Source organism: Gekko japonicus, unplaced genomic scaffold (assembly GCF_001447785.1).
Source record: "Gekko japonicus isolate JY-2015 unplaced genomic scaffold, Gekko_japonicus_V1.1 scaffold3478, whole genome shotgun sequence".
Classification (NCBI taxonomy): Eukaryota; Metazoa; Chordata; class Lepidosauria; order Squamata; family Gekkonidae; genus Gekko; species Gekko japonicus.
This window is the reverse complement of record NW_015162584.1, coordinates 104,178-118,828: the sequence shown is the minus strand read 5'-3', so window position 1 is coordinate 118,828 and position 14,651 is coordinate 104,178. Positions and strand designations below refer to the sequence as shown.

At 48.1% G+C, this 14,651-nt stretch overlaps 1 protein-coding gene across 1 annotated transcript in view; it reads left to right on the top strand.

Moving 5' to 3' along the window:
- Window positions 1-14,651, top strand: part of LOC107106323 (lipoxygenase homology domain-containing protein 1-like) — a gene marked incomplete at its 3' end in the record, with an annotated part of 139,154 nt that overhangs the window by 24,530 nt on the left and 99,973 nt on the right. The window contains exon 7 of the mRNA XM_015406454.1: window positions 13,916-14,014. Coding sequence (XP_015261940.1) covers window positions 13,916-14,014 — 99 coding nt within the window. The remainder of the gene's footprint in view (window positions 1-13,915; window positions 14,015-14,651) is intronic.

Below are 14,651 nucleotides of genomic sequence, written 5' to 3'. Positions count from 1 at the left end.
TTATTATTATTATTATTAGGATATTTGGTTAATATAGCGGAGTTTTGCCCAGCCATAGAAGTGTGATACTGAGAGCAGTAGATAAATATCCCAAGAAGTATATTGCAAAAAAGGTAAACTTACATTCTGTTAAATACTGGGTTCTGGACACATTGCAATGATCAGCTCTAGTTTATTTAGTGATTTCAGGAACACAACAATGACACCCAACAGGGTTTGAGCCCTGCTTATAAAGCATGCAAACACCCCACACCGCCCACTCCCAAGGATAGGCTATTTACATTACACTGCTTATCTATCGGTCAATTCCAGGATCCTGGTCAGCTATTGTTCTTGGGGATGGCTTAGGCTCAATACATAACACATTCATTAGAGTAGATCCAGTTCACATTCAGGTTGCAGTCGAAAGGAGACGAAGAAGCCTAACCTAGAGAGTACTTTCCCTCTCACAAATGGCCAGATCATCCGGCATCGTGTGTGTGCGGGAGTATGAGGGCATCGTCTCTCCAGGAGAGACCTGCAGAGACATGTGTCTCCGTGGAAAGCCATGTAAAGTGGGTGTGAGGACAAAGGGAGAGAGTAAGGGTCAGAGGGCTTTATTGCACGTAAGACAGAAACTGCCGTAACTCGTCGGTCTGTCCATTGGGCTCAGAGCTGCCTGACTGAGCAAACTGAGATTGTGTAAATTGAGATGCCAGAGACTGAACCTGGGGCCTGCAGACAAAGCCGATGCTGTACCACTGAGCTACAGCCCTGAAAAGTATGCATACGGAGAGTGATTTCAGCTAAACATACCTTTATCTAGTCAGGAACAAGACGCTGGGGCCGGCTCGCAGGCTGGTTTATATTCCCTCAGAACCCACCACCTAAACACCCAGCCCACTTCCCGATAGGCTATTTACAGTAACCGAGAGACCTATTGGCCTCACGGTTTGGGACCTAACCCTCTGATAGGGCCGGCTAGGATCCTTCTGGCCCATTGTCTTTAGATGTGAAGCTTCAGGTTTGGTCCCTGGACAAGTCCGGACATGCCCGGCCCTGTCAGGGCTGGATACACTACAAGCCCCTTCCCATGATTCCGTGGTGCAGGCCAGTCATTAGTTCAATGGTGTTTACTCGCATCCCACACCGTCTGCCAGCCGCCTGTGAGTACCCCACAGCTGACACCCGCGCAGTCACCTGGAGGAGCTTATAGGTAACATGAGCAAAGGTGTGACTCTGGTGTCAAGATTGTGAAAACGGAGACTGAAATGTGTGGGTGGGCCGTTCACCTCTGGCGGCTGAAAGGCCAATGCAAGGAAACTGAACTTGACTTAACCTCTCCCAGATGAGACGGGTTTTTAACGTGCGGATTCAGGTTCGATGTGAAGGTTTGAAATCATGGCAGGCAAACGTTACGTTAGGCAGGAGAAAAATCTCTAGCCGATCAGCTCGAGGCAGGCTAAATCGGAAACAGTTTCCAGCTATTTCTGTTATTAGCCTGGTGCTGATAGCCCTTTCCAACTCCCCTTGAAAACGACAGTGTTCGTTTCTCAGGGAGAGGACATTGCATTTGATGGCATCAAGGTCAGAGTGGTCTTTTGTTCCCGTGCCGGTTTCACAGACTGCCATATGCCCCGCGGCTATTCTGATGGCTATGCCGCGGTGGATTCTTATTTACCTAAGTGCTGCCGTGTAAGGTTGGTTTTAACTTGCACCGTGGGTATTAATTACAAGGAAAGGGATATTGTTCTGCCTCGTGCTATTTCCTTTCCCCTGATGAATTCTTAACTCTGGGTGACTTAACTTTGAACGGCGGCGGACAAGGCTCCCTCTAAGCTGTGGAGTCCTGTGAGCAAAAATTCGACTTGGTGATCTCCTGGCATTAAAGTTGTGAGCGAGCGATTTGGCTGCTGCATGAATTAGTTTGCTCTGGAGCCATCCTTCCTGGGCTAAGACAAAAATCTGTGAGCCGGAGGCTAAAAAACTGTGAGCTAGCTCACACTCACTCAGCTTAGAGGGAACACTGGCAGCAGATGACAAAGACCCTTGTGTCAAGAGCCTGTTTAGTGCATGGGGTGGGTGGGGTTCCCCCACTGGGTTCCGTGGGCGTGTGTATCAGGGCCACAACAAAAACGGACAAGGCTGTTCCATTCATTACTATAAGGCAGTGGTGTTGGCAACCAGTTTAGATGACGTTAGGTAGGGTTCACAGAGGATAATGCTGTTCACCATGATAGCTGAGGGTGCACCTCTGTATTTCTTAGAGCATCTGGCTGGCCTTAGTTGAACACCTGAACACTCACGCAGCTTCCTTAGAGTGGGCAAAACCATTGGTCTCTCAATGTGAGTGTTTCCTGCTCTGACTAGCATCTGCTCTCTAGGGCAGGCATGTCAATAGGGTTGCCAATCCCCAGTTGGGGGCAGGGGGTCCCCTCGTTTGGAGGTCCTCACCCTGCTTTCAGGGTTATCAGAAAGTGGGGGAGGGGGAAATGTCCATTGGGCCCTCCATTATACCCTATGGAGACTGGTTCCCATAGGGTATAATGGAGAATTGATCTGTGGGTATCTGGGACTTGGGGGGAGGCTGTTTTTTGAGGTAGAGGCACCATATTTTCAGCATAGTTGCTGGTGCCTCCCCTTAAAAAACTTTCCAAGTTTCAAAAAGATTGGACTAGTCAGTCCAATTCTATGAGCCCCAAAAGAAAGTGCCCGCATCCTCCATTATTTCCAATGGAGGGAAGGCATTTAAAAGGAACACGGTCCCTTTAAATGGGATGGCCAGAACTCCCTTTGGAATTCAGTCGTGCTTCTTCCCTCTCCTCTCCTGGAGGCTCCTGGAAAGTCCCCTGCTGGCTTGTCAGCCTGACCTGGCAACCCTAAACGAGTACCGGCGTGTGTCGCCTGGGCGGCTAATGAGTGGAGAACAACCACTGTGTTAGAAACACAAGCTCCTACCATGGAGTCACAGGAACCTTCTGGATGTGGGGAGTGGACCTGGAAGTAAAATCACAGGATGTGACATCACTTTTGTGATCCTTTCTCCTGGCTCCACCCCCAAAGTCTCCTGGCTCCCCCCCCAAAGTCCCCAGATGTTTCCTGATTTGGACCTGTCAACCCTACATGTCAAACATATGGCCCGGGAACTGGAACAGGCCCATCCAGGGCTCTTATCTGGCCCGTGAGCAACTAGGGGGGAAACCAGTCCAAAGGTGGACTGGAAGAATCTATATTAGGGTTATACCCCCTGCTGAGGTCCTTTCCCCAAATGCAGACCATCCCCCAGATCTCCAAGGATTGCCCAACATAGAGTTGGCAACCAAAAGGGGTGAGGAGAGCCAGGAAGAAGAAGAAGAAGAAGAAGAAGAAGAAGAAGAAGAAGAAGAGACTAGATTTATACCCCGCCCTTCACTACCCAAAGGTGTCTCAGAGCGGGTTACAAACTCCTTTCCCTTCCCCTCCCCACAACAGACACCCTGTGAGGCAGGTGGGGCTGAGAGAGATCTTGACAGAAACTGCTCTTTTTCAAGGACAGATCTTATCAGAACTACGGCTTGCCCAAGGTCGTCCAGCAAGGTGCAAGTGGAGGAGTGGGGAATCAAACCCGGTTCTCCCAGATTAGAGTCCACACACTTAACCACTACACCAAACTGGCCCCAAGCTCTGCTGAGGAAGGGTATGGGTCACAGTCAGTGATAAAATATTTCTGGTACCTGGCTTTAGAGGAAGAGAGAAGAAGAAATTGGATTTATACCCTGCCTTTCACTACCCAGTTTGAGAGCCAGTTTGGTGTAGTAGTTAAGTGCGCGGACTCTAATCTGGGAGAACCGGGTTTGATTCCCCACTCCTCCACTTGCACCTGCTGGATGACCTTGGGCAAGCTGTAGTTCTGATAAGAGCTGTTCTTGAAAAAGAGCACTTTCTGTCAGAGCTCTCTCAGTCCCACCTACCTCACAGGGTGTCTGCTGTGGGGAGGGGAAGGGAAAGGAGTTTGTAAGCCGCTCTAGGACACCTTTGGGTAGTGAAGGGCGGGGTATAAATCCAATCTCTTCTCTTCTTCTTCTTCTACCCAAAGGAGTCTGTGTGTCCCCCCTGCCCCCCATAGCTAGCAATCCAAAACAGTCCAGTGGAGCCTGAGTGGTGGGTGTTGCCTTCTGACACACTTCTGGTGATGTCAGGGGGTGTGGCATATGCAAATAAGTTATGCTAATAAGCTCCTGAACCTCTTTTTCTATGAAATGACCCCTGTATGTAAGAAGTACCTTGTCTTTAAAAGTGTCCCACTCATTCCAAAGGGGGGGGGGAACATTTCATAGAAGTTTTTTTCTTTCAGTGCTTTCCCAATTTTTCAGCTGGACAGGTTATAAAGTCCTCAGAAAAAGAAAAGCCACAGCTTTCCCCCAATTGTTTCTGGGTCTTCACATCTTTACTGCCAGGATAAACAGATGCACATCTAACTATGCATTGTAGGGTGGATCCTGTTTCTGTACTGTGTTGTTTTTTAAAGGAGTGCTTTAAGGAGGGGCTGTGGCTCAGTGGTAGAGCACCTGGCTGACATGCAGAAGGTCCCAGGTTCAATCCCCGGCATCGCCAGCTCAAAGCATCAGGTAGCAGGTGATGTGAAAGACCTCTGCCTGAGACCCTGGAGTCAGCTTGGTGTAGTGGTTAAGAGCACAGACTGTGACTGGCCCGAGGTCACCCAGCAGGTTTCAGGTGGAGAAGTGGAGAATCAAACTCAGTTCTCCAGATTAGAGTCCACCACTCTTAACCACTACACCATGCTGGCTGTCACACCACGCTGGCTGTCCTGGCTTTCTTCGATCTCACTGAAGTCCCTAGAAGAAGAAGAGATTGGATTTATACCCCGCCCTTCACTCGGAGTCTCAGAGTGGCTTACAAACTCCTTTTCTCTTCCCCTCCCCACAACAGACTCTGAGAGAAACTGCTCTCCTCAAGGAAAGCTCTGACAGAACTATGGCTTACCCAAGGTCATCCAGCAACTGCAAGTGGAGGAGTGGGGAATCAAACCCGATTCTCCCAGATTAGAGTCTGCGCACTTAACCACTACACCAAACTGGCATTACCATTGGAACTTCAGCCAGGGAGAACTCCTTTGAGAACAGCTGGCCCCCCCATCAGCGCCCCCTTTTGAGCTTTTGTAATTCAGTCCTGGAAGCCATTTTGTGACTGGCCTCCTGAGGCAGCCATTTTCTGGGGGCACCGTTACCCATTCTCAAAATTAAAAAAAATAATAATGCTTCAAGCTCAACAAGATATGTGTCCCCCCCCTCCAGATTAAGCCAGTTAAATTAAATGCACGCTGCTGTGATCACAACATTTCTATCAACCTGGGCATCGCCACTTGGCTGTTGCAAACTGGTTCGGCGCCACAGGGGGTGCGGCAGCTGGCTTCTTGGCTGCTGAAGAGGTGGTTAAAGAGGAGGCACAATGGGTGTGAAATGATTCAGATAACAGTTTGTGTCAGTCTGTAGACAAGGCTGCTCATTCAAAACGGCGGTTGTAGCGCATTAATGGCCTGAAGCCGCAACTGTCTTCTGTTCCCAATAATTAGCACAGACTCTTTTCCTTTGGGTCGCGTTTAAACACGTTCCAGTGTTATTAATAATAAATATGATCACAAAGGACTCCGATTAAGTCCCCCAAGCGGGGAGGAATGTCGAGGCAGGGTTCTTCTCTTCTCTATCAACGAGTAGGCGAGGTAGCGTCTTCCACAAAATGGAGACAGTACAATGATCCCGTTATCTGCAGGTTTTAGATTTTTCTCCAGATACGAAGTTGGGCTTCCATACCTTTAATGCATTCTACGCTTTTTATATTTTCAGAAGGGTGGCCCCGTCGGTCCACAGTAGAACAGCTAGATTAGAATCCAGGAGCACTTTGGAGACCAACAAGAGTTTCAGGGTATGAGTTTCGGAGAGTCACAGCTCTATACATCCCTTATCTGCAGAAGGGAGCTTTGACTCTCGAAAGTGAACCCCTTGCGAGGACATGGTTCCTCGCCCATAGCTACGGCGGGGCGTTTTGGGGCTCTGCCCCCTCAAATGCGATGCACGCCCCACAACGGCTGCTGCCCCTCTCTCCCGTCCCTCGTCCCTCCCCTCCCTCCGCATGCCCCACTAACCCCAAATTTCCGGCTACGGGGCTGCATGGATCCCTGACTTAGTGCTGTCAGGCCTCTCATTATGGAGGGAGTTCTGCTACTGGCAAGACCTCTTTGCCCACTACTACTTGGAACGGTGGCGAGAGAAGAAGAAAACAGCATGGGTGGCAAAACCTCGAAAGTGTCATTGGGTAGTGAAAAGTACTGGGTCCAGACGCGTAGCTAGTGAATCAGCTCATAATTTACAAAAGGCAGGAGAAAACTGAGACTACTAGCAGGGCCCGGGGTCTGCTTAAATGGCGGTACATGCCACACCCCCAAACACACACAAACACCCATGATAGGTTTATTTACAGTGTACCCATAACCATTGGTCCCTCTTAGGATCCGGACTGACCGACTGGCCCATTCTAGGATCCTCTGAGTCTATTGTTTCAGCGGTCCTTAGTTAGTATACAACAGGTAGTTCTAGGAATTTCTAGACACTCTATGGCGGAAGTTATGGCCTCCATGTCCCCGCCTCCAACCTTCCTGCCTAGCAACTCTAGTCCTCCCAGATGTTCCATTCCAAGCTGGGATTCCCTGACAGAGTCCCCAGCATTCTTATTGAACCGCAATTCCCAAGAATTAGTTTAGAGACTCCTTAACTGTGATTAAAAAGGAGCCAGCGTGATGTGGGCCACAGCTGACAGAGCTGACATACGGTTTGCTGAGTGACACAGTAATTACTTCCCCTACTCTGCCCCCATTTTGGATTCCAATAGACTTGGAGGGATTACCTCCCCCCCATAAGCATTTAGAGAATATGTCTGTCAGAATTTGACTGTAGCACTGTCAGCCAAGAAGCTGGTGTAGATCTGATAACTAGGAGTTTGTCTAGGTCTAATTAGTCTTTCCTTCCTGCCAGATTCAGTCTGTGGCATCACGAACAGCTTTGCAGGGTGATGAAGGGCTGGCGAAATGCCCATGCAGTCCACAGATTTATTGGCTAGGTCTTTCCCAAGTCCAGTCTCCTAAATGTAATGAAAGTGAAGGGGTGCCCTTCCATTGCAGATACGTAGCAACAACAGATAATAATAATAATAATAATGATGATGATGATGATGATGATGATGATGATGATGATGATAATGATGATGATGATGATGATGTCACTCTGCATGGGGAGATGTAATAGGGTGGCTTTCAGCAGCGAGGGCAGATAGTTGGGCATCCGACGACTCAACCAGTTTGTTGACTCAGTTTGGTGTGGTGGTTAAGAGCACGGACTCTAATCTGGGAGAACCGTGTTTGATTCCCCACTCCTCCACGTGCAGCTGCTGGAGTGACCTTGGGTCAGTCACAAGTTCTCTCAGAGCCGTTCTCTCAGGAGCAGTTCTCGAGAGAGCTCTCAGCCCCACCTACCTCACAGGGTGTCTGTTGTGGGGAGAGGAAGGGAAAGGAGAAAGAAAGCTCTGAGACTCCTTTGGGTAGTGAAGGGCAGGGTATAAATCCAATCTCTTCTTCCTCTTCTTCTTCTTTGAATCTTTTGGATACTTTGCATAATGGGCAATTATAAGGGATCCGTTTTTGATAGTGCACTCATCCGACCTCCCCTCCCCTCCCCCATTAGCAGGTTCTCATTATCAATCAGTTCTGTTCTCCAGATATACAATTTTAGATAGAACAATTAAAACAGCAATTCAAATTATCTCTAGCCAGCAGGGGGAGCAAATGCACCATTTATGGAAATTGCTCAAAAGGTCCCCCCCCCCCCAAATGCCAGCAACACGTGGATGCTTGTTTCCAACTATGGGGGCCCTTCCCAGAATCTCACCCATACTTGAACAACTGAGGATCAAGAACATGTTAAAAGACCAGGCTTGAAACAGTTTTTTTGCGCAGTACTTTTTGCACTGAGAATGTTCAGCCTGTGTTAGGTAGAATGGTAACTGATGTTCCATAGCCATGTCCCTGCTTTTGCTTCCACGTTAACAAAAGTTGAGCCAACAATTGCGTAGGAAAGACTCAAAATTTAGCCTCCAGCTCACACATTTTTGTCTTAGCCTAGGAAGGATGGCTCCAGAGCAGTGTTCCCTCTAAGCTTAGCTAGTGTGAGCTAACTCACGCTAGGTCCAGAGCAGTGATCTTCCACCCCCAGCAGGGGACTTTGGGGGCGTTCCTGGAGGGGGCGGGGCATCCCCGACGTGATGATGTCACGTTGGGGACGTCTGCCCCCCCCCCGCCCGTGCGCCAGATCTCCAGAAACGGCAGTTCCCTGCACTTAAAGGAGCTGGCGTTTCCCTTTTAAATGCAGGAGCCGGCGTTTCCCCTTTAAGAGCAGCCGCATTTCCCTTTTAAGAGCATGAAGCTGGCATTTCCCTGCAAGCTTGCGGAGATCAGGCTTGGGAGGAAACACTTAAAGGGAGAGACATGGGTGGCTCTGGATGTTGGGGGTGGGGCTTCCCCTGCCGGCCATCTGGCCGGTGGCGGGTAGAACCCCCCCCAAAACGGGGAACCCCTAGCAAACCGGGGTTTTTTTGTGTGGCAACCCTACGGTTCTCCCAGATTAGAGTCTGCACACTTAACCACTACAGCAAACTGGCTGCAAGCATACTGCAAAGCCACTATTGGAGGGTAATTAGCTGCACCTAGCTAGTTAGCGTTACGTGGAGGGATGGGTAACTGTAGGCAAGAGATCAGGCCAGCTGTCAGCTGGTTGGCTGAACCTGATGCCCGAACGTTTTGCGTCCTTGCTGCTTTTTTTGTTTTCAGTCAAGGTGTGATTACACACTTGGTTCATTTGGAAGGTAAAGCAACAATGGGGCTGGGAGTTATATTTCAGACACACCATTACATCAAGACTGTATTCTAGAGTGTGGCTCAAGAAATCCACATAGTGGGGCCAGGGTCGGACACAGGATGCTTCTGAGGCCCCAGGTTTGCAGAAGAACCTAAAATCTTTATTTATTTATTATTTATCGAATTTGTACCCCGTCCTCCCTGCCAAGGCTGGCTTAAAAAAAGACATGTGTGGTTCATAGAATCATAGAGTTGGAAGGGGCTGTACAGACCATCTAGTCCAACCCCCTGCCCAATGCAGGACCAGCCTACAGCATCTCTAAATCTCTGATAATTAAAGCAATGTCTGTAGTTTTAGCAAATGAATGCCCATCAAGCTCTTGTGAGACCATGTTCTGATATCTTGACCACTTTGGTGTAGTGGTTAAGTGCGTGGACTCTAATCTGGGAGAACCGAGTTTGATTCCCCACTCCTCCACTTGCAGCTGCTGGATGACCTTGGGCAAGCCATAGTTCTGATAAGAGCTGTCCTTGAAAAAGAGCCGTTTCTCTCAGAGCTCTCTCAGCCCCATCTACCTCACAGGGTGTCTGCTGTGGGGAGGGGAAGGGAAAGGAGTTTGTAAGCCGCTGTTGGACTCCTTCGGGTAGTGAAGGGCGGGGTATAAATCCAATCTCTTCTTCTTCTTCTTTTACCTCACAGGGTGTCTGTTGTGGGGAGGGGAAGGGAAAGGAGTTTGTAAGCCGCTGTTGGACTCCTTCGGGTAGTGAAGGGCGGGGTATAAATCCAATCTCTTCTTCTTCTTCTTTTACCTCACAGGGTGTCTGTTGTGGGGAGGGGAAGGGAAAGGAGTTTGTAAGCCGCTGTTGGACTCCTTCGGGTAGTGAAGGGCGGGGTATAAATCCAATCTCTTCTTCTTCTTCTTTTACCTCACAGGGTGTCTGTTGTGGGGAGGGGAAGGGAAAGGAGTTTGTAAGCCGCTGTTGGACTCCTTCGGGTAGTGAAGGGCGGGGTATAAATCCAATCTCTTCTTCTTCTTCTTTTACCTCACAGGGTGTCTGTTGTGGGGAGGGGAAGGGAAAGGAGTTTGTAAGCCGCTGTTGGACTCCTTCGGGTAGTGAAGGGCGGGGTATAAATCCAATCTCTTCTTCCTCTTGGCACCATTTGGGGGTGGGTTAGGGTTACCAGCTCCGGGTTGGGAAATTCCTGGAGTTTTTGAGGGTGGAGCCTGAGGAGGGTGGGGTTTGGGGAGGGGAGGGGCTTCATTGGGCTATCATGCCCTAGATTCCGCCTTCCAAAGTTGCTATTTTCTCCAGGTGAACTGACCTCTGTCACCTCGAGATCAATTGTAACCCCAGGAGATCTCCAGCTGTCACCTGGAGTTTGGCAACCCTAGGATGGGTCGCTGAGCAGCCATGACAGTATATGCAATCCCTCCAGGTCTTGTTTTTCTGTCAGTCTGTGGGTTTGTGTGGGGGGTAGGAACAAAAAAGTAAAAGATGAAAGGGAAGGAAGGAGGTGGGAAAAGGGGAGAGAAGTTGAAGGTGGGGACAGAAAAAAATGTATTTGGGTGGATGGAAGGGGAAACAGGAGGCAGAAATTTGTCAGGAGGCAGAAATTTGTTGTTCAGTCGCACAGTCAGAGTCCGACTCTTCGCGACCCCATGGACCAGATCCCGCCAGGGCCTCCTGTCTTCCGCCGTCCTCTGAAGTTGGCTCAACTTCATGTTCGTTGCATCTATGACACTGTCTAACCATCTCATCCTTTGCCGTCCCCGTCTTCTGTGACCTTCAATCTTTCCCAGCATCAGGGTCTTCTCCAGTGAGTGCTCCCTTCTCATTGGGTGGCCAAAGTATTTGAGCTTCAGTATCATTATCTGGCCTTCCAGGGAACAGAAAACACGAGGCCTCCAGGAATTAACTCTGGAGCAATTCGAAGATAAAAGTGTTACTTAGTAATATGAAATATGGAATGTTTACTATGATTTGTAATTTGGTTAATAACACAATAGTGCCTCTTGTCAAACGGCATAGGATTTGATTCCGAGCAAGGGAAACCTTTACCTTCACCTTTACTGTAGAATAAAGGGGTTGGAAGGTGATTCATTCATTCTAACTTTAAACAGTGGGCGTATTGAGGAGGGAGGGGGAGTGCCCCCCCCACAAGTCCTCTCACAGGAGGAGGGAAGGTTGAGATCCTTCCCGCCGAACTTATCGGCCCCAGGAATGAGAGGCGGCTCCTTTTATTTTTCTTTTTTTAAGGCGAAGCTGGTTTTTCTGAAGAATAAAGTAAATTGGAAGTGTGTAATAGTAAACAGTAAACTGAAGAAAGTCCAATGTAAGTTAGTATGTAGATATATGTATAGTAACTAACGTGGACATGGGAAAAGAACTTAGGAAACTGAGAGTGCGATCACACGCACAATTAGCCGCGCCATAGGCACGAATGCCGGGCGGATGTAAAGGCCGCGATCAGATGCAAACATCTGCCCAGCGTCCTGCACCTGTCGGCAACCCGTTTTGCTCCACCACAGAAGCGGGGTAAAAAGACACTCGGGAAAGTCCAGTAGCAAATGGGTTGCTACGGGCCACAGACGGACTTTCCCCTGTGTGATCGCTCCAGCGTGCTCTCATGGCGTTGGGATGGTCTGCTCAGACCATCCCGACTCCGTGCCATTGTTTTTCCCCCCTTCTCAGTATGCACATCATCACACACTGCCGTAGGAAGCCCTCAGTGTGGAGATGCGATTCATTGATCCTCCGTTTAAGCGAATCGAAAACAAACGGCAACTCCCCCCCCCGACTCACCTGCGATTGTGTCTGATCACAGAGTGGCGGGCTATGCCCGTAGCTTCAAAGAACTGTGTGATCATGCAACTGCGGGTCAATTTCCTCCGGGGGAAATAGCCTTGCTCCCCCCGCATGTTATCTTGGATGTGTGACCGCAACCTGAATGGAACTATATTTAACGGGTGGTATAAGATAATAGGATTCAGAATAGGAAGTAATTCTTGGTTCGTAATTAGGTACAACAGGAGTTAGTCGATTAGTTTGAGAACACTTTCTATTAATAAATAAGTTTTGGGGGTGAATGATATAATAGATTGTTGGGAAATAAGATTAATATTCTGTGTTATTGTCCACTACAGAAATTAATAAATTGTGAATAAAAAAGAAAGAAAGCTAAAGACTAGAGAACATACATTGTCGAAGGTTTTCACGGCCGGAGTTCATTAGTTGCTGCAGATTTTCCGGGCTGTGTGGTCGTGGTCTTGGCCTTGTAGGACCTGACGTTTTGCTAGTAACTGTGACTGGCATCCTCAGAGGTATAACACAGAAAGGTTGAGTACTCGCTGTGTCGAAGTGAGAAGAAAAATGGTAGGCAGGTAAGAACATAAGAACATAAGAGATGCCAATGTTGGATCAGGCCAAAGGCCCGTCCAGTCCAACACTCTGTATCACACAGTGGCCAAAAATACCAGTGACATCAGGAGGTCGACCAGTGGGGCCAGGACATTAGAAGCCCTCCCACTGTTGACCCCCCCCAAGCACCAAGATGACAGAGCATCACTTGCCCCAGAGTCCCTATCTATACCTTGTGGCTAACTCAACAATTTCATGGAGTGCCCACGAGTTCTTGTATTGTGAGAAAGAGAGAAAAGTACCTCTTTCCCTACCTGCTCTATCCCATGCATAATCTTATAAACCTCGATCATGTCTCCCCTCAGTCGCCGTTTCTCCAAGCTAAAGAGCCCTGAGCCTTTTAACCTTTCCTCATAGGGAAAGTGTTCCAACCCTTTTATCATCCGAGTTGCCCTTTTCTGCACTTTTCCCAAAGCTATAATATCCTTTTTAAGGTGTGGTGACCAGAACTGCACACGGTATTCCAAATGAGGTAATTTATATCTGCTCCAGAAGGTGGGGGAGGGCTGAGTTTATTATCTACTCCACAACATAGAGAACTACTAGAGAACATAGTTTAGATGGTGGGTGGGAGGGAGAAAAGGAAGCCTGGGAAGGGGAGAGGCTGCGGGGACTGCCAGGGGGAGGAAAAGTGGAAGTTTTGTGGCAAGAGTACCAAGGGGGAAAATGAAATGCCCTCCAGTGGGTTGTCATGGGACTCCTGCTTGTTTTTAGTATGTTTCTCTCTCGGGACTGTTGTGAACAAGCAAAGGACTGCTGCCCCACTGTCAGCAAGCTGCCAAAAGTTCATTCTTGTCTATATGTTCCTCTTTGCATCTTCCCCCCCCCTTCGTAGATGCACTCAGCTTGTCATGCGCACATCTCCCCAGTAGCTCTGCATTCCTTTCAGTATACGCCAGCCATGCTTTGATGTAACGTTATCTAGCCAAGGCCACAGGTGGAAGAGCAAGAGAGCTTTGCTTTGTCTTTAATTAGTAGAGACTGTGAGAATCGTATGCTTATTTATAATAAGGTAGCCGTTGCTTTCCCAAGGTTTAGGCGTGCAAGAAACCCTTTGCCCGCGCGTGGGAACCATGTTTACTGGCTGTAATGTTTATGAATTTGCTTTAACCTTTCCAGCTCTCCGAGCTATCGTTATTCTGAACAGTGACCCTCTTCAAGTGCTTCATGGCTTCAATAAAGTAAACCCTTCTTGCAAGTGTGTACTATGTTGTTTGCTGTGGGGACCTGGCACCCACTCATGCCTTGAGTGCACCTTTAATCTTCGTTTCCCTCTCACTTTTAATTTGTTACCCTCTAAACACATATCTTCCGTTGAGTAGCCACCAAGAATACAGAAGTTGGCTATCCCTGTCCTAGAGGTAAGCACACACCCAACTCAGAGCAGCGTGTAGCTTACTCCAAGCATAATGTGGGGACAGGTGGTACGTATCCTGGGGTAAGACTAATTTATCTTTAGTAAGTGGCATACATGAAAGACTTTGCATGAAGTGTTCATAGGCAAGCCGTTGGTATGAAGTAGACCAGTATTAATACACACCTGATATCAATCGTCAATTTGCGTTGTTAAAGAGAATGCGTGCTCTCTCTCTCTCTTGCTCTCTCTCTCTGCAGGAAATAAATATATTGTCAGAGTATTCACAGGTGATATAAATGGCAGCGGAACAGATGCTGATGTTTTCATTAACATCTTTGGCCAGTACGGCGACACAGGTATTTTCCAAGCACGAGCGGAGGTCCCTTATTTAATTTCCTTTAACATTTATATATGTATATATTGACACTTTCGGTGTCTCTGTTTTGGGGGGTGGTTCTGTCCATTTGTTTGTGTTGTGCTGTGTGGTGTTGGTGTGCAGTTTATAAATGCAGTGTATGTCACTGATCTGCATAAGGGCATGTATCCTGCTTTCCTCTTCTGACAACACCGAAGCTGTTACGTTAGCATGGGCGTTTTATTTTGAAGTTTCCATACACTGTCGTGCAAAGAAAGCCCCACTGTGTCCCAAGAGGCATTTCCATTTGGAGAAGGCAGAGCACGAGCAGCAAATGTTTGGTTTAACTTTATTTATTTTTTTACAAAAATTAATTTTTAATTTAATGAAGCAATTAAAGAATTTCAAAGTGGGAAATGGTAAGTGCTTAAAATTATGTGAGGATCGGGCCACATCCAATGCGACCACTTGTTCAATGGTTTCTGAGTTAACGGAATACCACTTAGTTGGGAATGAACTCAGCCCGGGAGATACACGACAATGTTATTGGGATATTTGGTTAATCTAGCAGAGTTTGCCCAGTCATAGGAGCGTGATACCGAGTGCAGTAAATAAATCTCCCAAGAAGTATATTGCAA